The 26934-nt window shown below is 34.8% G+C and overlaps 2 protein-coding genes across 2 annotated transcripts in view; one reads left to right on the top strand and one right to left on the bottom strand.

Moving 5' to 3' along the window:
• Positions 1-1209, bottom strand: part of LOC133201052 (ATP-dependent RNA helicase SUV3 homolog, mitochondrial-like) — a 99754-nt gene extending 98545 nt beyond the window's left edge. Inside the window, exon 1 of the mRNA XM_061336853.1 lies at positions 914-1209. Within this exon, the coding sequence (XP_061192837.1) occupies positions 914-1202 (289 nt within the window). The 5' untranslated portion in view covers positions 1203-1209. The remainder of the gene's footprint in view (positions 1-913) is intronic.
• A 9713-nt stretch (positions 1210-10922) lies between these two features.
• Positions 10923-26934, top strand: part of LOC133200994 (laminin subunit gamma-3-like) — a 159231-nt gene continuing 143219 nt past the window's right edge. The window contains exon 1 of the mRNA XM_061336800.1: positions 10923-11007. Coding sequence (XP_061192784.1) covers positions 10950-11007 — 58 coding nt within the window. The 5' untranslated portion in view covers positions 10923-10949. The remainder of the gene's footprint in view (positions 11008-26934) is intronic.

The raw sequence follows: 26934 nt of genomic DNA, 5'->3' as shown, positions 1-26934 counted from the left end.
AAGACGAATAAACTCGCCATCACAATACAATTTGATTTGTCATTTTATCACATGTATTAACTTATTTGATTCACAAATTTAATATTACATAACTTTATTATTCTTCGTTTTCAACATAATATTAATTTATGCAAGTATGCTTTCATATGTTTTGTAAAGGATGGCGGTCTTGAAAAATAATTTTCCGATCACGAAACATTGCCGTAATCAGACCTACAGATTCTAAATGTTCGGAATAAAAAACGAAAATATCTCAAAATTCTTATACCTTAGAACTAGTTAATGTTTCTATAGTAATTGAAAATCACGTTAGAAATTATTTATTTCAGCATTTTTCATAATTAAGCTGTATTTATCGTTGATAACTTCGTAAATAGTGTGCAACTTCTCATCTCTCTATCACTGAATTGTCGCCTATGACGTCAGAGCAGTATTTCGCCGAAATCCGACTGAAATATGCATATTACCATATTTGAATTTCAACTCTCAATATCTCTTAGAATATGCTTTCAACAACGTTTATTGTATTCATAATTTTAATAAACAAGGTTGTACATAATATTTTTCATAAAATTAAGATTTTTGAAAAATCATGCGATAAGTCCTTTAACAAAAAGGATATGTGCTATGTACAGGTCTGTAAAATCACTAGATTTAGCTACGTAGCTTGAATTACCTACATAGCTTTATTTACCTACCTGAAATAGCTTTATTTAGCTACTAAATCAAACTTATTTCTTAAATTAGCATTTCTCCCAGAAAATTGCACTTTGATGCAGTGATAATTTTCAACTTTGGACTCATCTGAAAACAATTCATGAAAAAATCACTCTCGGAGATGTAACGTTATCCTTATAAATTTTTGGAGAATACCGCGACGGAGTCACGGGACGGAGCTTTTTTAAACACCTACCCGGATCAAGATCACCTGTCATATCTCTCCCTGTTCCCGTTGGATCGATGAGTGTATCCAAGACAGTTTCTTTTACCGAGATATCCTCTATATTCCCCGATGTCTTCGAGTGAATGCCTCTTAACACTTCGTTCTTCCTGAAATCTTTTAAGTGAGGCAATTTCTTTATGTAGGTGGTTCGATTAAAACCACAAAATTCAGCATCAGTTAGAAACTTCCGACATGCACAATATGTATTTCCTTTGAGAAACCTTCGTAGCATGTACATTGTTGATTTCATAATAAACATTTTTTTCTCAAAACACATGGCACTGACATTGCTTTCAATGTCTATTTAAAGCTTGGAAGAATGTTGTAAAAGTAGGATAAGAAGGGTAACGGGACATTTCGCTCCTATGGACAATACCTTTTCCCCAAAACGTTTCGCGCCGAGTTGTTTCGCACCAAAGATAATCTATATTATATCTATAGCATTTAATATTTATTAGATTGATGAGAAATCGGCATTTCTGATTGGTTGAAAAAATTCTTTGATTCCTGCATCAATAAAATTTTCATAAATTTTGCTGGTTGACTTTACATAATTCCCTAGATAGAACGTTCAGGGACCTATATACTACATAGTATATAAGTCCCTGGAACGTTCTATTGTTTAAATGATATTGTCCTACATTGTCAATACACGGAGCAAATTCGTTCCGTGTATCATCCTCGCAAGCCAGGGTTCCTGAGTCAACACGTTGCCGTTGCCGTCCAACGGCAACGTGTTGACTCAGGACCCCTGGCTTGCGAGGATGTCCGTGTATTGGCAATGTAGCAAAATAAACACGGGCGATAACTTGAACTCTGTGCATTTTCTATGAACAATCCAGAGAGTTCCGAATGTCAACATGGCGTGTAAATTTGAAGCGAGGAAAATACGTTGAGAAAATGAGTTGAATTTTTGTATCTATACGGATTATTTTTTAGGTTAAAAGGCATACACAATCTCAAAAAGGTTTGTTATGATGAATTTGGTAGTTTTTAGTCCCCTACCTCGAGGGGACTATAGGTTTCCTCTGAGTCTGTCCGTCCGTCTGTCTGTCTGTCCCACTTGGTTTTCCGCACTTTTTTCCTAACTGCTTGCAGATATTGAGCTGATTTTTGGTATGTGAGTGTATCTTGATGAGTTACAGATCAAGTTTGCATTTCGTTCCGCTTCATTGATTTTTTACGGAATTATGGCCTTTTCAATTTTTAAGGGTTTTCCGCAATTTTCTTCTTAACGCTTTCAGATATTGAGCTGATTTTTGGTATGTGACTTAACCTTGATTAGTTATAGTTCAAGATTGCATTTCGTGTCCCTTCATTGATTTTTGACGGAATTATGGCATTTTCAATTCTTAACGGGAACCAGATTACACTTGCCGGTAGGGGACTAGTATTGCTAAGGCAATACTCTCAGAATGCGGTAAGGGACTATTATTGCTAATGCAATACTCTCAGAATGCTTGTTTTCTGTGCAACTCCTTTTGTATTCTTCAAAATCATTTCGGAGCGGATCCGCTCCGATTTGCTATATTGCAAGTACACGGGACGTATTCTAACTGTGATGAGGGCTTGTCCCGAGACACAGTTAGATTATTCTAATAATTCCCCTTCCAGAGTACTTTAAAGAAAAAAGAAATAATTTTACGCTATTTTCCTGAATTTCAAAACTTGTCCGATACGTTCCCGAGTTACATGTATTTTCTACTTTCGATTCTTTTTTCGAGTTACCCCCCCCCCTTTACTAAGCAAATCGGATCGTTTACATGACAACAATGTACATTTTATAGCTGTTTTACTGAATATACAGATGTTAAATGCCTGCCTTTGAGGTACCCGGTATGAACAACAAAACTGTCAGGAATTTTTTTTTTTCTTTTTTTTTCTTTGCTACCAAAGCGGTAAAATGCACGTACAATTAAGTTTTTTAGATACCTCAGAGAACTCTTGAGAACCTAAAGAACTCTACCTCTTTTTGGTGAGTTCAATTAAATTTTATGCATTTTTTTGTAATTACTTTATATATATCATATCTTCTACTGACAAAATTAATTACAAAGTTATTAACCGGAAGGGGATTATAGGCTTCTTCCTAGTCAGTCCGTCTGTCTGTATAGCTGTCCTCTGTCTAGCTGTCCGTCTGTCTGTTTGTCTGTCCCACTTAGTTTTTTTTTCCGCATTTTTTTCCTAAACGCTTGCAGAGCTGATTTTTAGCATGTGAGTCTACTTTGATGAGTTACACATCAATGCATTTCGTTCCGCCTCGATGATATTTAATGAAATTAAGCTTAAGGCCTTTTTTTATAAATAATTTATGCTGTATATTGGCACTATTAACTATTTTGTAAAGTAGGTCAAAGGTCAAGAGTCACGAGGTCGCATCAAATCTATATCTCAAGAGATTACAGTTCTTGAGATACAAGCTAAGGTGTGACAGTCGGACGGACAGACAGGCACAGACAGACGCCGGGTAAAGTGATCCCTAAGTGCCGCTCTGCTCTGCAAGCGACACAATAATTTAAATACTAGTAGCTAGGTGCTCAGACGCTGCTCATCCCATAAATGGCCTATTTAGACCTAATTAAGGTCAGGCGACACGTTCCTCAAAAAATAGATAATTTCTCCCAAGAATTGTCAATGAAGTATTGTTTCTTTAACAAGTTTCCTCACAAAAATTGGGATACCTTACCAGGCATTCGTGCAACGGTGCAAGATACCAAAGGATGGTGTTTCTTATATAATTCTATAGGAAATGACTTACATAGCCAATATCACAATTGTTCGTGTATTCATTTTTAAAATAAATTTTGGAACAGTTTAGAAATCATAAAAAATGATAATTACAAACATATTTTTTTGTATATTACGAAGAGATATAAAACAGATGTTTGAGGAACGTGTCGTCACACCTTAATGTCTCAAACAATATATTTTTGATGGCGGAAATAATTGAAAGGTGATAAGGTAATTTAAATTGTTTGCCAATTCTAAAAGCAAAAGAAGAGAGAGAGACAGAGATAATTTAAAGTTCTATAAAAATGTTAACATTTACATGTATTATTTACAATATGGCCATCGGGATATAGGGCGAACGGGAAATACGGCGAAGGGACTCGTGCGAACAGGGTACAGAGGGCGAACCGACCAATAAACCGATAGGTACCTGTACACTGTATATATCACAAACCAAGCTGCACTAGTATGAAGATTATATGCGCCAAATTTGCATATATTTGCAATTATAGGGATAAGTGCTGATTTAATATGAAGATTATTATTAGGCCTATTATAAATTTACGTAAGTTGAACTTGTTTTACAAAAATCCAAAATTTGAAGCGATCGTGTGACGAGGATTTGGGCAAGCGGTAAGTTTAGTACTCCAGACTCTCTGGAGTTTTTTTGGGGGGGTATTGCTAAAACGGAACGGAAAGGAAAACAGAAAATCTTATATCAAGTTATTTACTTCACACATCTATAAATCACACAGGAACCAGAATTCTTTATCTAATATTTCATATCTAATTAAAAATTATAATGACAATGTGATTTATTCAATATTTTTCTCCTCAGATTACCATGTAGTATATACATGCGATAGTCAATGAAATACATACTAATTAGACACTTAGCCCAAGTACCTATCTGAATGTCTCATTTATCACTCGTCCAAAACTGATTAAAAAAACATATTCATGAAAGACAAAACTCTCTTTTTTAATTGATCATTCAGTTTATGAAATGGACAATGTTGTTTCGAAACAGAGAGGGGGGGGGGGGTCAGAGAAAGATAATAATGATGTACACATTTTTGTTCGAGACAACGGGCATTAAGGAGAGAATAAAGACAGATTACTTACAAATTACAACTACAGGCATGCGCGGATCTACAAGGGGTTGGGATTGGGGGGGGGGGAGGGTTCGGACCCCTGGAATTTGTGGAGTTATTAAATGCAAATGCAAATAAAAACTAGAAATCTGCTATTGCAAGCAATAGCGTATGTCACCCCGAACTGAACCATAAGCTGTAAGATTGTTCCAACGCTTAAAAAAGTATTTGTAGAAAAAGCCCCCCCCCCCTCCTTTCCCACACACGCAATATAAATTATTATCTAGAAGAAAATTGTTTTTGAGAGATCTGATTGGAGTAAAATAAAACAACTAATTTTTCTCTAATATCCTATGATAACAAGGGGATCTTCCGTAGAAGACGTAAGACCTTAATTTAAAGAAAGCAAGGTTCACGTCAAAACATGGCTGAAGCAAAATAATTCCTGAATTTTCCTCTTCAAATTGGGCATTTTTACATAGGAAAGGGGCTATTTTTTATGACATGATAAAGTATGTGTAACTTTCTTAGTTAAGCAGAATCATGAACGTACATTCCCGGCGTGCTAAACAGTAACGATGAGGCCATCACGCACGTGCAGGAGCGGATCCCAATTCAAATTAATGAAAAAAAAAATAATGGAAATTAAATTTTAATGATTCTAATAACTATCATTGAATTAAATTATTCATATGCAAGTAATATATTAACAAGAAATTGTGAAGTGCTAATGAACACAGCTGACAATCGCTACTTTTTAAAGATAATTTAATTGTAAATAAAATTATTATCAATTCTATAGACAAAACAGAAGAAGACTAAATGCTGCCAAAATATCAGATCACATCAGCGGAATTGAATTTTATTCATGAAACTCTTAAGATCTTCTTCTATTGTAAGTTTTATATCTGTGTATTGACCTACCTGTCTTTAAAAAGGGGCGGGGGGGGGGGGGGTAAACTATGACATGGTCTTGTACATTTAAAAAGAGGGAAATAAAAATAAAATGCACCCACCAGATATATACCATATATGATCCTTTTTTAGTTAATAGACACTCGTTCCTATGGCATTAGGAAGGTTTTCCGTCTCCTCACTGTAACCAGAGAAGTTTTAACTCTACACTTCGTTCCATATGTATTGCTGCGCTTTAGTTCCCGTAAACTACTTAAATGAGAGTAAAATGAATAGTTTGTAGTGTTTAAGGAACGCTGGCCCTACGTTTTTTTTTTTTTTTTTTTTTGAAATGCTAAGATATTTTATTTCTTCTTAATCATATCAAGAAAGTGGTAATATATATAAGCTGTATAGATAAGCCTTTACGTACCCTAGGAATATTAGGAAAAAAGAAATTAGGAAGACAAAGAAATTGAATAATTTATAGCTTTAAAAAGATCAAGCATAAACGTTTATACAACGTTATTGGTCGCTGGTATCAAGAAAATGCAAATATGAATTTTTCATTTTTTAAATAAACATATCCGCACAACTTTACGTGTTGACCTTTATTTCTGTGAAGTTTCATAAAGATTTTCTAAGCCTTCTACGAGAACGCTCCAAGACAAAAGTAAGGTGAATAAAAAACAATTAGTGGTCCCGACTTCCTTCCGCTGACCATCAATTCCATTTAATGCAGAAACCACTTTGATACATTGAAAGGATTAAACCAATAAAGTTTTGAAAAGTTTGCTTTGTTAGTTACAGAGAAAAATGAAAATTTTAAAACAATCACATTTTCCCTGTTTCCATGGCAACGATAGGAATTTAGAAAATTTTGCATGTTGACTGAACAAATAGAGTGTCTAATTATAATTTCTGTAAGTTTTCATCACAATTGTCCAAGCCACCTCGGAAAACATCTGTGTGAATATTAACTTTTTTCTGTTTCTTTCATTCCTTTGGCAACTGTTTGCAAAAGATTCTAATTTTTAAAATAGAAATTACTTTGACAGAATGTAAGGAACAATCCTTATAAGTTTCAAAATAATTGCCTGAGCAGTTTGTGAGAAAATCAAAGTTTAGCAAGTTTTACTTTTCTTCTATTTCCATGGCAACGATGGATGGTTTGAAAATTTTAAATGCGATTTGCAAAACTACAATTACTGGTTATCATTTCTATGAAGATTCATTACGATTGTCTAAGATATCAATGAGAACGCTTCTGGACAAAATTCTTCACTTTTCGTACGTTTCCATGGCAACGGTAGCCATGTTGAAACTGAAAATTGTTTGCACATATATACAGCTGGTCGTCATGTTTTATGGAAAGTTCCAACAACAATGCCCCAGCCATCTGCGAGAAAGTCCCCGGACAACGTTTTCATGCGTACAATAACAATATGTCCCCCGACTTCGTTCGGGGTGACATAAAAATGATCTTGGAGACACACACCCCCTCCCCCCCCCCCCCCCCCCGTTAAGTTTAAGAAGTGAAGGAAAACGGCTTATGACCCCCCTTTTTCCATAAATTTTTTTTTAAGTGTTTGGAAAATGAGTTTACCCTTTTTTTTTGCTTGTCAACAAATTTCTGGCTTCATTTTTTTTTTAACTGAGGCGGAATCCCTTCCTGGAAAAAAAAATCCTGGATCCGCGCCTACACTGGACTGTTGATGCTTTCCACAGGCACCTGAAGCGTGAATAATGTACATCTATGCATCAACCACCCCCCACCCCTCCATTGTCTAAATATAACTAACGAATGTATAATTTCTCGATAATGTCTGATTTCCCATCAATTCAATCTTTATGTTATTCTGTGCAATCGGTTTGTGCTGTTTTTCAGTTTAACAGTTTGGCCAAGTACAGGGGGTGGGGGGTGGGGGGTTATGATGAGATGTACGTTATCAACGCTTCAGGTGCCTGTGCATATGCATCGAAAGCTATGTTGTCTTCGCTCATATACTGGCCATTCATACTGATCAGAGTGGTCTTTTATAAAGTTATTTACTCGTAATTTACCACAACGACATTTTATATGTACGGCATTATATTTTCTGTTCGGTTTTGCGTACCTTATGTTTACTTTTTTCCAGGGATCTTCAAATGAGAATAAACATGACTTAATTAACTAGTATTTGATAATCAAGGATTAAATATGAACAATTTATATAATGTAAATCATTTTTGGTAAGATTTGTGTATTTGTAAAGTGTTTTAACCTGGTACAATATTTTCCGTTCCGTTCCGCTTTCCGTTCCGCGTTTTTAGCAACACCCGGGTTTTTTAAATATTGATATTCTTCATTAGGCTGTACAGAATTGCTTTATACTTGCCAGGCACATTTTGTGGGTTACGTATACATAATTATATCAACAATGTTACTTAAAATATGATAAATGAAGAACTTTTGATTTTCGACTCCCAATCTGTACGAAATGTTCCACGTGGAAAACAGGCGTAATCAAGACGGAATTCTTAGTAAAATTCCAGGCGTTAAACTTAATATAAGCGGAAATCAAGCAGAAACCAAGCGGAGACTGGCCGGAAATTTGAGGCGAAATATTAGCTCCGCCTGGAAATTGAAATTCCACCTGAAACAGGATTCCGCCTAAATAGAGATTCCGTCTCAACTATCCAACGTATTAATCACTCCTTGACCCACAAACCTATTTCAACAAAAATTATTGTTCAGTTTATTTATATTTAAACGGAAATCCTTGAGAACACGCGCATGCACGTGTACTGCAATTTGATTGGCTGATAATTTAAAGGGCTTTAACTTCTTTATTTTTCCACAAAACAGGGTGAAATTTAGAATATAGATAGCTATAATTTGTTCCTACATTACGGTACTTTCACAATTGCACACAAGGACATGCATGCACGTGTGCTAAATTCTGATTGGCTTAGACCCTATTGGCTGTAACTCTATTACAGTAACTATTTGAAATGATAACTTTGATATTTAAGACATAGGTATATATTGTGAAACACTAGAAGGATATATATGTGAGTAATCTAGAAAATACGCATATGCATGTGAGCTGAAATGTGATTGGCTAAGATTTGTAAATGGCTATAACTCTTATTTTTCTAGAAACAAGACGAAATTCATAGTAGATGTTAATATTATGTCTCTACCTTATGATTTTTTCAGAAATGAATACGAGGACACACATGCAAGAGTGCTGAATTCTAATTGGTTAATATTCCGATTGCTAGAATTTTCTATGTTTTCAGTAAATTCTTCGAAATCTAAAATGTAGCTCTACATTATGATATGAGATGAGATGTTGTTTATGGTAATTTTTGAAAACACATACTTGCACGTCCACTGAAATTTGATTGGCTTACACTCCTTTTGTGCATTATTTTAAAAATACTTTGGAAAATAAGTTAATTTGTAATTAAGTCTGTGATACAAAGAATCTGCCTTATTCAATGAAACTTACAGAAAATGGGGCACCAAGAGGGAGTAGGGGAGCGTTTGTAGATCGTTTGTAACGATCTCCGTTACAATTAGAACTATTTAACTTTTGTATTTCACCAATCAAAAGCTTGTAGTGTTGTTCCTTGATGACAAATAATTCCAAGCGGAATTTCTATTTATATTTTCCAGCTATTTTCCCCCTGAACTAATTTCAGCCTAGAATTTGATGACCGGAATTTGCATGCCAAGAAAAGGTACGCATTCCACTTTTAAAGCGAACTCAATAAAAGCGGAATTAGCGTTAATCTGTGATTTTTCCCCAGGGAGATGTGCGCGAGGTATGCAATTAATGTCAGCAGTTTTGAGGAAGGGATCTTAAGTTTTACTGGTTTTAAATTACAGCTAAAATACTTATTATTTAGAAGCCTTTGCACCTTCCCCCCTTTTTTAGTGGGGGGTGGGGGAATTTTTCCATGCAAATCATATGCTGTTAAAAAAGTAAAATAGAAGAAAAAGAAAGTTTAGTAAATTATAGTAAACTGATTAATTGTTCAGTAAATATTAGACGCCTTTCAAATTTTTCAGTGTTTCTATATCAAAATATTTTGTTCGTAGTATATTTTTTTTTTTTAATTTCCTTCCAGTCTATTTTTACAATTTTGGTACCTGTGTCTAGTGCATTTTACATACTTTGTAAATAAATAAAGGTTTCTGACAGGAACTTTTTTTTCAGGGCATAGGAGGCTACTTCCTGGGGTAGAAGTTTATTCTTCTTTTACTAAGAAAACTGAAAACTTAAGAATACACCCCCCTCTTGTCTCATCAGCGTTAGAGGAATATGGGTGATTTGCATCACTTTTATTGGCTCCATCGCTGTGGAAAAATGGACGGGATTTCTTGACATATTAAATTTATGCGGAATCTTTTAGACGGAATTTCAGAAAGTTCCGCCTCCTCCTGTATTACGCCTGGAATTTGTGGATTCCAAGCGGAATGTTAATACAAAATTAATATTCTTCATTTAAAAAAAAATTAAATTAAATTAAAAAAATCTCTAACAACTTTCCTTGGTTTACGTTAATTCCAACATACATAACCTTATTCAACAATTCTAAGTATGATAATGTCTTCTGTCCAAAAGTTTAGTGTAAATGCAGAAAACAAATATCGGCCTGCTCAACTTAGACCATAAATGTGTAACAGGGGATGAGAAAATGCAACGGACCAGACCGGGATTCGAACCCGGGCTTCCTGAACCTCCAGGTACTTTACCAAATGAGCTATCCGGCCACCATCGATTGAACCCGTCAGACCGCCACAAATGCCATCATTCGTAACATTTTTGATATTTTCATATTATTGTGAATTTAGTCAAACATAATAAATGTGTCTGATATTTGAACCGAATCTGTTAAGCGACGTAAAATTTATTTCAACTTAGAAAATGTGCTTGAAAAATTTGAAGAAATTCTCTACATTGATAATAAAAATATCAATAAAAAAAAAACGAAATCCGGGACAGCTAGGAGTCGGGAAGTACTTAATTTACCGCTTGCCAAAGATTGTCAACAATACTAGTTTTACCGCCTGCCTAGGAATAACTTTCCGATAGGCTATGTCGAAATTGGGAAATGACTGATCATGATTGAATACACTCATATACTTCAACAACTAACAGTTATTTCAGTAAAGCGTAAATTCATTTCATTTATCTTAAACGGAGAGTTATTTATAATCTGGTACCCTCCCCGCAAATCTGTTTGCGCTTTATGGGAAGGGTACCAAACCGGGTTATTTATAGGTTACAGATCACATGACAAAACATTGTGATCATGGGTTGGAAATGGAGATGACATTTCTTATCAAGTGTTGTAAGTTTTATAATACTTTAAAGATTTTTTTTTAACATTTTCTATTTGAGTTGCACACTGGGAAAAGGTATGCTTTATTCATTGGTTGAGATTATCGGCTAAACCAAATGTCCATATGAACGAGAGGTGGAAAATTTAAGGTTGTGTGTTTGTCATATAAGGTCCTTGAAGACTCGGATATTCTGTTTATTATACTCAAAACTTGGGGACAAGCTGGGGAGTTTTTTGAGTTACTTCCTTTTCGACTTAAAAATGCCAAATATAGAACAAAGTAGAAAATAAACAAAAAACAAATGAAATAATAACAACAGGCTTATTCAGAAAATGTGTGGTGTCACGTACCCGCTGAAGGAAGAAGGGGGAGTAAGAACTGATGGAGAAAGAAAAAAGGCCAACCTCGACCTTTCAGCTTTTGGCCTTAAAGTCAATAGAAGTCTTTTTAAAATTAAAGAAATTCGTGACCAAAAGTTTTATGCAAAGCTATATATAATATAATAATAATATATATAATATAAAAATATTGAAAAACTGAAATTATTATCTGAAAACTAGATATGCAATATATATTTTTGCCCCTGACCTTTGATCTTTTGACCTCGAAATTTATATGGTTTTTCTTTTTGGTCATGAGGAGTTGTGATATAAAAATTCTTGGAAATTCTCAAAGGCTTTACAAGAAATAGTTTGGAAGTTTTACATAGACAAATATATGCATTTATGACCTTGACTCCTGACCTTTTGTCTTCAAAATTGATAGAGTTCTTCTCCTTAGGCCATAGGGATTTGTGTTATTAAAATTTTATTAAAGAAAACTAAAGTTGTCATCTGGAAAATGTGATTTGCAATGTAAGAATTTATGACCCCTAACCTTTTTGACCTCAAAATCAAAAGTCTTCTTTGGGCCATAAGGAGTTGTGCTATATTATTTCATTGCAAAAGCTCATAGACTTTATTAGATATCTTCCAGAAATGAAAGTGTTATGCACAAACAGAATGTATGGATTTATGACCTTGACCTTGGACTTTTTGACCTCAAAATTTTTTTCTTACTGTTTTTGTTCACCCAAGACTTCTGATCTAAATTTCTGTCGATTAGCATCACTTCCGATCAAACCAGAAGTAGTCATAAATTACTTTATTTCACTAAATCAGCCTACATTTCAATCATAAAGATATACTCAATACAAACGACATCATTTTTCGTCTAAATGCCTCCATTTTAATGAATGGTCTACCTTCTTTTTCCCATCTTACAAGCAGTGATACTGAAAATTGGACAGAAGACTTACTCGTTGCTTTGCAACGAGCTTTGCTCTAGTTAAGGTCTTCCGTCTCCAAGAAAGACCTTTTAGTGATTCTATTGTTTCTTACTATGTCACCCTGAATGAAGTCAGGGGTCATATTGCTATATACGCATGAAAACATTGTTCACAGACTTTCTTGCAGATGGGTGGGGCAATGTTGCTGAAACTTTCCATAAAAGATGACGACCAACTGTATTTGTGCAGAAAATATTTTTCAGTTTCAACATGGCTACTGTTGCCATGGTAACGTATGAAAAGTGAAAAATTTTGTCCAAAAGTGTTCTCGCTGATCCCTTAGACAATGGTAATGAAACTTCATAGATATGATAAACGGTAATTGTAGTTGTGCGAATCGCATTTAAAATTTTCAAACCACCCACGCCCATGCTGCCATGGAAGTAGAAAAGTAAAAACTGTTTAACTTCGATTTTCTCACAAACTGCTCAGGCAATTATTTTGAAACTTGTAAGGATTCTGTCAAAGTAATTTCTGTTTTAAAAATTAGAATCTTTTGCAAACAGTTGCCATAGGAATGAAATAAACAGAAAAAGGTGAATATACACACAGATGTTTTCTGAGGTGGCTTGGACAATTGTGATGAAAAATTTACGGAAATCATGATTAGACACTCTATTTGTTCAGTCAACATTCAAAAATTTCTAAATGCCCATCGTTGCCAAGGAAACAGGAAAAAAGATGAATTTTTAAAAATTTTTCTCAGTAAGTAACAAAGCAAACTTTTCAAAACTTTATTGGTTTAATTCTTTCAATGTATCAAAGTGGTTTCTGCATAAAATGGAATTGATGGTCAGCGGAAGGAAGCTAGGACAAGTAATTGTTTTTTAATTACCCTATTTTTGTTTTGGAGCATTCTCCATAGAAGGCTTAGAAAATCGTCATGAAACTTCACATAAATAAAGGTCAACACCTATAGTTGTGCGGATATATTTCTATGTGTCGATGTGTATTTTAAAAACTGAAAAAATCGTAATTGCATTTTCTTGATAGGAGTGGCCAAAAAATGTATATACGTTTATGTTTGATCTTTTTAAAGCTATAAATAATTCAATTTCTTTGTCTTCCTAATTGGTTTTTCCTGTAATATTCCTAGAGTACATAAAGGTACATCTATGAAGCTTTTATATATTACTATTTTTTTGATATGATTAAGAAGAAATAAAATATCATTTCCACAAAAAAACAAAGGACCAAAGTTTCTTAAACACTAAAAATTATTCATTTTATTTTCATTTATGTAGTTTATGGGGACTGGGCTGGGGTAATACACATAGTACGAAGTGTACAGAAAAAAGTTCTATGGCGACGAAGACTTCGTTTTGTGTAGAAACGAATTTCTATTGAATAAAAAGAGTTCATATAGTATATATTTGGCGGGCGCATTTTTAGCTCTTCTGAGCCAAAGGCTCAAAGAGCTAATGCTATGGCCATTTGTGTGGTGTGCGGTGTGCATAAACTTTTCAGAATATGGGCCATAACTCAAGAACCCCTTGGCCAATTATTGTCAATTTTGTCACAGGGTAGCTCCCATTTATACTAAAACTAGGGTTATGACCCTTAAACAAAGGGAGATAATTAGGAAAATAAAAACAAAAGTACTGGTTGCTAAAAAATTTTCTTCTCAAGAAACACTGGGCAGATTATCACCAAACTTACACAAAAGGATGAGGATATGTTGTAGATTAAAATTTGCACGGGGAATCACCCTGGGGCAAAAGGCGTAGTCTCAAGGTCACTTCAAAGTTGACCAAAAATTACATTTTATTAAAATGTTGATATTTGGCTTACTATAAGGACTAGGATCATCAAATCTTGTCAGTTGATGCATCTAAGGACCTCATATCATGTTGACTCAAAAGTAGTTTACTTTTTAACTTTTGTGGCCATCCTTTTTCAAAATGATTGAGAGGCATATATTTTGAACATGTGACTAGGATAAGGCTGTCCATAAAATATCAGACTGTTCCAACTGTAATAACTTCTCTGAACTACCTAGATATGACGTCATAATAGCATATGACGTCAAGTTACTGCATACTTGAGCTGACATGAAGGGGAAAATGTCATAACTCTTACATCCCTTTCACATGACATTTAAAGATTTTTTAGTGTTGTTGTTTGATTCAAGTGTCTTGATTGTTCTTTAAGCTTACATTTGCTGCTATGATGTTGAACCTTTGCAATTTAATATCGTTATTCCTTTAACTTGTCCGATATACATATAATCAAACAATAACAAAAAATTGAATGTGAAACGCCCCCACTTACACGTCCCTGGACAGAGTTAGAATTTACAAATCGAGTATATATTTGACTGGCACAAGTGACTAATAAGGATAAATTGAAGATATTCTGTGTGAATCTACTAGAGAAGTATGTCCTCTAACTGAATTTTGCTGGGGGATTGTATGTAATTTATCCGATTTTGTATAAATTGCGATAAAGAGTGGAAATTTTCCCCTTGTATGTGGGTAAGTTGAATTTCTCGTTGAATATTTTCTCAAGAAGTAAAATTCAAACTTGCCCCCAGCACTTTATATGTTCCAAAGATTTCGATGAATTGACTTATGTGACAAATTTTTCTCATTAATGTTATTTTGCACTTGTGCCGATGCAATTTTTGTGCAACATTAAGGAATTTATAAGTGTCCATCACATGATCAACAAAGTCATGTGACATCACAAAAATGCATTATTATAATACCTGATTACACTCTCATCACAAGTTGACTGCAAATTCATACATAGATTACAAATTAAAATATTTTCGAGTACTATTTGGCTTAGAATCATCAAACTTTGTCAGTTATGCATCTTGGGTCCTCAGAGTAGAACAACCAAAAAGTAAGTCACCTTGACCTACCTCTGAAATTTTATGGCTGTATTTAATAGTTTCGGGTACTATTTGGCTTAGGATCATCAAACTTTGTCAGTTGATGAATCTTGGGTCCTTGGAGTACGTCTACTGAAAAGTAATTCACTGTGACCTACTTTTGAAAATTTATGGTTATAATTTAAAAAATATTTTAGGTATTAATTTGCTTAGAATTATCAAACTTAGTTGATGCATTTTTGGTCCTCAGAGAATGACAAGTGATAAGTAGGTCACCATGACCTACTCTCAAGTACTAATTGGCTTAGAATCATGTTGGGTTCTCAGAGTGTTTCATCTAAAATGTAGGTCATGATGACCTACCTTGGAATTAAAGACTTTATCTAAATACATGTATACAGGATACTTAGAGGCTACAAATAGAAGTGATAGGTTGTACAGTTTATCAGAAGAGCGATTCAAGGCCCTTGGGCCTCTTGTTATTTCCTTTATTTCAAATATAGAAGACCAAAATCATAGTTTTCACCCCCTCCTTCTCTCTCTATATATAATTATACATATATATCTTTCTCTAATTGCAAGTTTTACTTTATGTTTTGGATTCTAAATAAAGTGACTGTTAATTAATTAGCTTCATATCATAAGCAACCCTTCATCATAAAGTTCTCAAAATGCTAAGACTTAATAATTCTACAAAATGGTAGCTTATTAACATATCTATTTTCAAGATCCCCCCCCCCCCCTCCCCTTCCTGGAAATAGCGAAGTAGAAACACAGATATAAAAATTTCAAGTGACAGGGAAGATCTTAAGAATTTCGTGAATAAAATTCAGTTCTGCTGATGTGATCCGATATTATCCCAACACTCATTTTCCTCTTGTTTTGTCTATAGAATTTATAATTATTTTATTTAGAATTTTTATCTTTGAAAAGTAGTGATTGTCATTTCACATTTTCTTGTGAATGTATTACTTGCATATGAATAATTTCATTGATCATTTATAGTTAGAATTATTAAGGCCCCGCTCTGCGGGTGCCCTATAGTGATCAGTCTGTCTGTCCGTCCGTCCATCTGTCCATCCGAGATCTCTTGTCAGGAGCATATCTTCTCTCTCCTTGGCCCAATCTGGCTCATACTTCACCCACAGAGTGTCTTTGGGTAAAGAGTGTGCAGTGACCTTGAACCATGTTTCTAGGTCTAAGGTCAAGAATTATATGAAAAATCCTTGTCCGGAGCATATCTTCTCTCCTCTTGATCCAATGTGGCTCATACTTCACTCACAGAGTGCCACTGGTCAATGGATGTGCAGTGACCTTGAACAAAGCTTTTAGGTCAAGGGTCAAGGTCAAAAAAAGCCTCTCTGTTTAAATTTTTGTCCAGAGCATATTTTCTCTCTCCTTGACCCAATCTGGCTCATACTTTATCCACAGAGTGCCTTTGGGTATAGGGTGTGCAGTGACCTTGAACCATGTTTCTAGGTCTAAGGTCAAGGTCATAGCAGAATTATATGAAAAGTCCTTGTCCAGATCATAACTTTTCTCCCCTTGGTCCAATGTGGCTCATACTTCACTCACAGAGTGCCACTTGTCAGTGGATGTGCAGTGACCTTAAACGAAGTTTCTAGGTCAAGGGTCAATTTCAAAAATAGCCTCTCTGTTTAAAATCTTTGTTCGGTGCATAATTTCTTTCCCTTAAGTCCAAGTCAGCCTCAAACCTTACCAATTGACTTTGGGTATGGATCATTTGTGATTTTTCTTCCATATTTCTGATAGAGGATATGCAACAATTTTCATAGAGGATATGCAGTATTCGTAATTTTTGTGCCGTTTTTTGATGGAAGGTGTTGAGCACTTGTGATTTTCGTGCCATTTTTTATTATAATGAGGATAACATAGAAGCCTTTTAGACTCAAACAACACATCCCTTAATAGTACACAAATGTTTCTCTTCAAAATAAACCCTTTTCAGCTACCTTACATTTCCATGTTCATTGCTGAAAGCGGGGCCCTTTGAGATGGCCACCATCTCAATGATATCTAGTTTCAATTAATTTCAAGCTTTTTATTAATTTGAAAATCTTGGGATCCGCTCCTGCAGGTGTGTGGAAGCCTCATCACTGTTGTACATTCAGCAAGCCGGAAATGTTCATGATTCTGCTAAAATAAAAATAAATTTACACATATTTTATCATCTCATAAAAAAACTAGCCCATGTCGTATGCAAAAATGTTCGTTTGAAGAGGAAAATTCAGGAACTATATTGCGTCAGCCATGTTTTGATGTGAACGTAGCATTCTGTAAATTAAGGTCTTCCGTCTTCTACAGAAGACATTCTTGTTATTCCTGATATCAGAGAAAAAAGAATAATTTAATTTACACCAACAAGATCTCTCAAAATCGATTTTCTTTTAGACAATACTTTATATAAATTGAGTGAAAAGGGGGAGGAGATTTTTCTACGAATACTTCCTTTTTTAAGCATTGGTACAATCTTACAGCTTATGGTACAGTTCGAGGTGACATACGCTATTGCTTGCAATAGCAGATTTTCTAGTTGTTATTATTATTATTATGTCACCGCGAACAAAGTCGGGGAGACATATTGCTATTGTATGCATGAAAACAATGTTCATGAATTTTCTCGCAGATGGCAGGAGCAATGTTGCTGAAACTTTCCATTAAAGATGATGACCAACTGTATTTGTGTGGAAAATATTTTTCAGTCTCTACATGGCTACCGTTGCCAGGAAAATGTACGAAAAGTGAAAAATTTTGGTCTGAATTGTTCTCGCTGATTCCTTAGACAATTGTAATGAATCTTAATAGAAATGATAAACGGTAATTGTAGTTATGAGAATTGCATTTAAAATTTTCAAACCGTACATTAATACCATGGAAACAGAAGAAAAGTTAAAACTGCTTAACTTCGATTTTTTCTCACAAACTGCTCAGGCAATTATTTTGAAACTTGTAAGGATTGTTCTTTACATTCTGTCAAAGTAATTTCTATTTTAAAAATTAGAATCTTTTGCAAACAATTGCCATAGGAATGAAACAAACAGAAAAAGGTGAATATACACACAGATGTTTTCTGAGGTGGCTTGGACAATTGTGATGAAAATTTACGGAAATCATGATTAGACACTCTATTTGTTAAAACCTTTCAAAAAAATTCTTCTCAAGAACAGCAAAGCCATGATGAGTCATATTTATATGGAAGCATCCTCAGGTAGTGTAGGTTTAAATTTGTTCAAATCATGACCCCTGGGGGTAGGGCGGGGCCATAATGGAGGATCAAAGTTTAACATAGAAGTATATAGGAAAAAACCTTTAAAAATCTTCTTCTCAAGAACAGCAAAGCCATGATGAGTCATATTTATATGGAAGCATCCTCAGGTAGTGTAGATACAAGTTTGTTCAAATCATGACCCCAGGGGGTAGGTTGGGGCCCAATGGGGGATTGAAAGTTTTACATAAGAACATCTAGAAAAAATATTTCTTCTCAAGAACAGAAAAGCTATGTTTAGTCATATTGATATGGAATCATCCTCAGGTAGTGTAGATTCAAGTTTGTTCAAATGATGACCCCTGGGATAGGGAGGGGCCACAATGGGGAATCAAATTTTTACAAAGGAATACATGTATATGGGAAGTTTTTTTAAAATCTTCTCAAGTACAACAAGGCCATTTGTTATATTGACATGGAAGCATCATCAGGTAGTTTAAAATTCAACCCCCTCCCCCCCCCCCCCCCCAGTAATCTTTTCAATACTGAACTGATTTGTGCTTTTGCCTAGCCAATGTGCTCAGATGAGCGATGTGGCCCATGGGCCTCTTGTTTAATCACCCTATTTTTGTTTTGGAGCATTCTCATTGAAGGCTTAGAAAATCTTAATGAAACTTCACAGAAATAAAGGTCAACACCTATAGTTGTGCAGATATATTTCTATGTGTCGATGTGTATTTTAAAGACTGAAAAAATCATAATTGCAATTTATTGATTGGAATGGCCAAAAAATGTTGTATATTATACGTTTATGTTTGATCTTTTTAGAGCTATATATATTTATATACACTAGACAAAATTGCTAACGCACCATTTATTATTCTTATTTGTGAATTGATCATTTTTCTGATTGGTACTAGTATATAAAATATGCCATCATTTCCAAAACAGTTGGATTGACAAATATTTTGGTGTCATGTCAAGACCCTTAAAGGACCTTCTTGTCTGAAAACCAATGTCCCGACATGCACTGCGCACCGTTTTTGCCAAGATATGAAGTTGGTGATTACCGATGGTGCTCCGTGATGTTGCGACAGGAACAGTCTCCCACTTTAAAATCAAATGATATACCCTGATTGACTACCATATCGCTTATTAGTCATCCAGTGCCTTGTTGTCCCTACCAAATCCACCCAACTTCCGGTTGCCCCAATTTTGTGGAACAATCTTGAAGTTATTGCGTGGTGCTTACTTAATGCCGTCGATATCTATTGTAAACATTTTTATGATCGTTAATTCATTTTCAACAATTTTTCACCAGAGAAATGCATAATCTTTGAATTTTTTAATTTTTCACAAATTTCTTCAAAGGAACCCCCTGCAGATACCATACTGGCTGCCTTAGCAGGTTCTTCTAGAGTCAAACGCTGCATACGGTGTAACTTTTTTTCTGAGTTCTTAATTAGTACAAACATAAAGAGCACAACCACAAAGAAAAAATTAGAAATTTATATCACCAAAAAAGTATGGATATGATCTTAATTTTTGCTATGAAGTGGTTACGCTTCAGTAAACATTGCTGTTATTTATGAGTTAAAACATTTAAATGTCTCATTTTTTTATTAAAGTAACATAATTATATATCAAAAACATCATAAACAAGTTTTGAAAAGAAAAATGTTAATTTATTTAGGTGGTGCGTTAGCAATTTTGTCTAGTGTATATATATATATATATATATAAAGAAATTGAATAATTTTTTTGCCTTCCTAATTATGTCGCCCCAAACGAAGTCGGGCGACATATTGCTATTGTACACCTAAAAACCTTGTTCGGGGATGTTCTCGCAGATGGCTGGGACAATCTTCTTGAAACTTTCCACAAAAGATGATCACTAGTTGTATTTGTGCAGTGCACTTTCAGTTTCAAAATGGATACCTTTGCCATGGAAACATGAGGAATTTTGTCCTGGAGTGTTCTCTCTCGTCCCTTGAACATTCATCATGAAAATTTTCAGAAATGATGATCAGTAATTGTAGTTGTGCAATTCGCATTTAAAATTTTGAAATTGTCAATTATTGCCAATGGAAACAGAGGAAAAGTGAAAATTCTTTAACTTCGATTTTCTCATTAACTGCTCAAGCAATTATTTTCAATTGAAACTTTAATGGATGATTCCTTTGCATTGTGTTGAAGTGATTAAAAAAACCTGGAATTGGCCTCACACAGTTACCATATAAACAAAACAGGAAAAAGGTATTATGCTCATATATGTTCTCAGAGGTGGCTTGGACAATCTTGATGAAACTTTACAGAAATTATAATTAGAAACTCTAGTTATGTAGTCAACATTCAAATTTTTCTAAATTCCTTCTGTTGCCATGGAAACGGACGAAAAGTGAAAATTCTTTAATTTCTATTTTTCTCAGTATCTACGCAAGCAATCTTTTGGGAACATTAAAGGTTTATTCCTTCTACTAGATCAAATTGTTTTCTGCAAACAAATTGAAGCAGGTCCATTGCTTCAGCCACCGGAACAAAGGCATTTTTTGGTTCACCTTAGTTTTGTACTTCGTAGATGGCTTTCAAAATCTTCATGAAACTTTACAGAAAATAAAAATCATCAACCCTAGTTGTGCATGGCATATTTTATTTTTTCAAAGTTTGTCGCTGACGCAAGGTAAAGGAAATAAAGTCGCGGTCACGTGACCATTGTATGCTTTCAGAAGTTTCTTTTAATCAAAGTACTGAAAGAACTGATACGAGTTGCTGGTTGTCCAAGCTTAGCTAATGGGTATTGCTCTAGTAATAAGTCTTTACCAATTAACCCACGGGTCCAAGGTAAACTTTAAAATCAAATAAGCCCGAGGCCTGATATGCAGTGATTTTTAGCTCAAGTGAGCTTTTCTGATCACCCGTTGTCCATCGTTCATCTGTCCTTCTTCTCAAGCACCACTGGGCCAGAAAAGCTGAAATTTATGTGGAAGCATCCTGGGGTAGTGTAGATTCTAAATTATAACAATCATGACTCCTGGGGGTAGGGTGGAGCCACAAACGGGAATTCATGTTTTACATTGAAATATATGGAAAAAAATTTCAAAATCTTCTCAAGAACTACCAGGCCAGAAAAGCTGAAACTTATGTGGAAGCATCCTGGGTTAGTGTAGATTCTAAATTCTTAATATCATGACCCCTGGGGGTAGGGTAGGGCAACAATAGGGAATCCAAGTTTTACATTGAAATATAAAGACAAAATCATTAAAAATCTTCTTCTCAAGAACTACTTTGCCAGAAAAGCTAAAACTTATGTGGAAGCATCCTGGGATAGTGTAGATTGTAAATTGTTAAAATCATGACCCCAGGGGGTAGGGTGGGGCCGCAATAGGGAATTCATGTTTTACATTGAAAAATATAGAAAATTAAAAAAAAAAATTTTTCTTCAGAACCACTGGGCCAGAAAGGGGGAAACGTATGTGGAAGCATCCTGGGATAGTGTAGATTCTAAATTTTAAAAATCATGACCCCATGGGTAGGAGGGGCCACAATAGGGAATCCAAGTTTTACATTGAAATATATAGAAAAAATCTTTTAAAATCTTCTTCTCAAGAACCACTGGGCTAGAAAAGCTTAAATTTACGTGGAAGTATCCTGGGGTAGTGTAGATTCTAAATTGTAAAAATCATGACTCCTCGAGGTAGGGCAGGGCCACAATAGTGAATTCATGTTTTACATTGAAATATATGGGAAAAAAAATTCAAAATCTTCTTCTCAAGAACTACCAGGCCAGAAAAGCTGAAACTTATGTGGAAGCATCCTGGGTTAGTGTAGATACTAAATTCTTAAAATCATGATCCCGGGGGATAGGGCGGGGCAACAATAGGGAATACAAATTTTACATTGAAATATATAGACAAAATCATTAAAATTCTTCTTCTCAAGAACTACCTGGCCAGAAAAGCTGAAACTTATGTGGAAGCATCCTGGGATAGTGTAGATTGTAAATTGTTAAAATCAGGACCCCTGGGGTAGGGTGGGGCCACAATAGGTACATGTATTACATGGGGGAAAGTCTGGTGAAGAACAGCAGGGCCAAAGTTACTCAGCTGAGCATTGTGGCCCATGGGCCTCTTGTTGACCATTTGACCTTGATGTTTGACTTACTTTTGAAAAACTTTAACCTTTTCCATATCTTTTCAATGGTTGCTGCTAAGGCTTTCATATTTCACAAGTATATTCCTCAAGACAAGACCTTACTTTGGGTACCAACATATTTGATTTGCATTTGAGAAAGTTTAACCTTCGCTGTAAGTTGCCATATGGGGGCTTCAGTCTTTCAGGATACTTACTGTTCTTTAAGAATTTATAGTTGATTCCAACTAGTAATGAAAAAAAAATATCATAGCAATATAACTGTATTCTTTGTAAATCTCCAGTATTTAATCCATAAAAATGATTTTTTTTCCCTTAATGGGTGAATTAAAAAAAAAATTGACGAAACCCATATTTTTCAACCTGCACTAAAACTACAGGCAATAGGAATAAATTGTCGCAGCATATGTCTTTAGATAGTGTCTAATACCTGCCAAATATCTCATTGATATTTTAATTCCAATCCGATCCCAAAAATGATGCTAAAAATGTCAGGAGTGCAACAACCTTTTGTGACATATTGAAAATTCAAATCTGTGAAATAAATAATAATGGTTTATGGTGGAAATAAAGACTTTCCTGATAATATTTAAAGTATTGAGCTAATTACACTGTGAGTGTAGACTGTAGCAACTTTTGTGTGACGAAGTTGTGGTCATGGCTGATGTTGAAAAAAATATACAATATCAGGAGTGCAACAGAAAAAATGTAGTGTTACCAAAAACATCAATTTTAAAGATTTGAAGGACAATTAAGTCAAAAAAGAATTTTCAAAGTGTAAAACAGTAACTGATATACATGTACAATTTAAAACTTAAAAATATTATACAAATCACAAGCAGGATTAATGAGAGTCAAGTATCTGTGCATACCCAATAATGTCAGGAGTGCAACATTTGAATTGTTTTGTTCCCCAGCATGAAAACACTTTTATCAGTAGATGATTTTCTGATTCTTATTTTGGAAAATAAAGACACAAAGAACATTTTTACCAAATAGATTTATCAATTACAGGGTCTGTCTGTGTTTCCGATTTATATTTATATGGTCAGGAGTGCAACACATTTTTTTTTAAAGATTCAAGTTATATGATGAAAAGAATTTCTACTCATGCTGAGAAATATTCTTTAATTAATAATGATCTATATGAATTATTTAGTACTAAATTATTGACAATTTTATCATTAAAATCCTTCTCTTTTTCAATTTTAGCTAGTTTTTTGACATAAGGGAATAATTGAAGATATAAAGCCAAGTTTAAATACTTTCATGTGTTTTAATTATGAAGTATTGGACTACCGAGTATAAATATTTAACAAATTAGTTACCACTTGATGTTGCCAACACTTTTTGAATTTTTGTGTTCTGTGGTTTTTAAAATTGTACTGCAGTCAGGAGTGCAACAAAACTATTTCATAATTATCAATGATCATTATCTATTTTTATTAATGAAATATGGAGATAACGAACAGTATTCAAGCTCAAAGTCCATTAAAACAATACAAATCAGGAGCAGAGCAAACACGGACATCTAAAAACAGAGGTGGGATCAGGTGCCATGGAGGAGTGAGCATCTTCTGCAAACCGTTTGCTCTTTGTCATGATTGGTAAATAACGGAAAAATCCGTTGACAATTCAGTGTGTAAATAATGGCCTAACAATTAGTATGAAAAATGTCAGTCAGCATATGACTTAATGATAGATTGTATTTGGTGACAAGGTCATTGTATCAACCATAGAACTTACGAAATGATGACTTTAAACGAGCCTGTTGATATTCTTGTTTCATCAACTTGTTTGTCAATAACTTACCTTGTTTTAGAAATTGTTTATACATAGAGCATGCTCTTGCGTATAGAATCAACTGAGAGATATACACCCCATATGCAGGTGATAAGGGTATATTGCTGCATAAGTAAGGGAAGTTGACATTTGAAAAGTTAAAGTCATTATCATAAAGCTTTGTTTTTAGATTACCATTAATGTCCTTTTCTAAAGATTAAAAATTGAATTAGAAAATAATTGAAAAAATGTTGGATACTATTTGATATTCAAAACATGAACAGTCTGTCAACTAATTACAGACATTTTACAGTCAATTCAGAGAATAGTTTTCATTACTTAACACATATTTTTAAATACAATGTAAGTCCGCAGAACATTAACTGGTAAAATTGGAAATATGCAGCTTATGTCATTTCTATCTGTTACAGTCAAAATGTTTAATAATAGACAATGAAATGGGTGGGTACAATTTGACACGGACGTCCGAGAAAACATTGGATTGAAATTCTAGTTTAATTGGTACACAATTTTTTACATTTTATGAACATGACTCAAATGTGAAAAGCCATTTCGTACACATGGTTTTTTAAAAAGTTGTGTTAATGTAAAATGTCAAAAAAATTTATTAATAGTCAGGAAATTTGGGGAAAATCATATGTATAATGGTTTGACATTTTAACTCTGAAATCAAATAATTATTATTAATGCTATGTTCCCACTATCACAGTCAGCACCACGATTGAAATTGGGGACTCAAAAGTGAACAAATTGTTGTGATCGTATCAAACCATATCAAAACTTATGTTCACTCATGACTATCGTGTTGATCGTGAAATTTTTTTGACTGTCAAAAATTTTTCTACGATTAACACAATTAGATTTTAATCGTTATCATTTCATCAGCCCCTTATTGCATCATAACTAACCTCAACTGCATCGTAAGTAAGTCTAGACTGGCTTTCATATCCTGGTCTTCGGGATAGACCTCGAACAGGACAAACAAACTGCTGGTTTGCGAATTGTTGCGATGTCTCACGTTCTGTCACTATCTATGACACTGTGCGTGGTCCTACTGCTCACGAATTGACATGAATTATTTCCGCTCAGTTGGACAGATGAGAGTTAACTCAATTAGATACAATTGTCGATGCTTTGTCAAGGACACTTATGCTATCTTACGAATACTTAAACTCATAAATAACGGGCAAAATTAAGTGCATTTCATTCACCAATCAGAAGAAGAAGATATCAGTATTGCAAAATATTTTGAAGATATCACCCAAGGGAAACAGGGGCAAAAAAGGAAAAAAGGCAAGCGATCCCGTCTCCTGCTGAACCTGTTCAATCAGAGGCTACACCGGAGGAGGCAGGAACAAAAAAAGAAAACAGTTGCTTCCTTCACTGAAGAACAGAAGGAAGAAATAATTGAATTTTCGATATGTAACAAAGTCTTGTACAGCTAACGTTTGGCTGGGTTTAAGAATATCGCAAAGAAAGAGGACATATGGGCTGTACAGGCAGCAAAGATGAATACTAATGTTGATCAACTGAAAACGTGGTATTCAAGTATGAGAACAATGATGGTTTGATTAAAGAAACATGCAAAGAAAAGTGGGACAGGAGGAGATGCCCTTATTGATGACATGAACAGCACGGAGAAGTCAGTGTGGGATAAGTTTTTGTTTCTTATCCCCCACATTGAGACGGTGGATTCAAAAAATGTGTGCTCATTTGCGGCAGCTACAGCAGGTAGCTCCGAACTCTCATCTTCTACCAAGCAAAGCTCCGCCGATTTGTCCAACTCCAACACAAGTATCACAATCAGTTTCACCAGGAATTTTCAGGCAGGATCAGACAGCTGTCTATGAGAAAGAGAGAGAGAAAATACTTTGAAATTCAATACAGTATATTCAAACTATCAGATGTAATTTTCGGTGTCATGAAGCCCTGCCATCCTTTCCTGCCACTCGACCGCACCTTGTGGTGAGTTGAAAAATTTCTCCAAGAGTTCCCTATCATATTTTCCATCTGCCGTAGCTGTGTTGCGATTTGCATTTGGTGAGTCCACATCTGGCCAATCCACTTGGTCTCTCCACACTTCAGGTATGATATCGTGGTTTAAATCCTCATGGTCCACTTCTTGAATAATGATACCTGGATGTTTCAGCCTCAGAAGATTGTGCAGAACCACTGTTGCTTCCACTATATCCTTCACAGTGTTGGTCTCCTGTTCTAAAGTCCTTAGAAGACACCTGAATCTATTAGCTAGAATCCCAAATGCATTTTCTACCACTCTCTTTCCCCTTGAAATTCTATAATTGTAAATCCTCTCTTCTCTGGACATTTGTCTTCTGCTATATGGTTTCATGAGGTAGTTTTGAAGAGCAAAGGCATCATCTCCTAGGATAAAGAAAGGCATGTCATGGAAGTCATCAAAGGACAGGGTGGGGGTAGTCCTAAGGCGTTCTCTTCCAGGCTGCTGAACAACTCTGAGTTCCCAAATATCTGAGCATCTGATATGTGTCCTTTTCCACCAAGCTCAATCCATACAAACATGTAACATGTATCCACCAGAGCAAGAAGTGGAATTGAAAAGAAACCTTTGTAATTAA

This window comes from Saccostrea echinata, unplaced genomic scaffold, assembly GCF_033153115.1.
Source record: "Saccostrea echinata isolate AGI-Se365-2 ecotype Australia unplaced genomic scaffold, CSIRO_AGI_Sech_v1 ptg000042l, whole genome shotgun sequence".
Taxonomy (NCBI): domain Eukaryota; kingdom Metazoa; phylum Mollusca; class Bivalvia; order Ostreida; family Ostreidae; genus Saccostrea; species Saccostrea echinata.
Note: the sequence above shows the minus strand (reverse complement) of the source record. Positions and strands in the feature narration are given on the sequence as shown.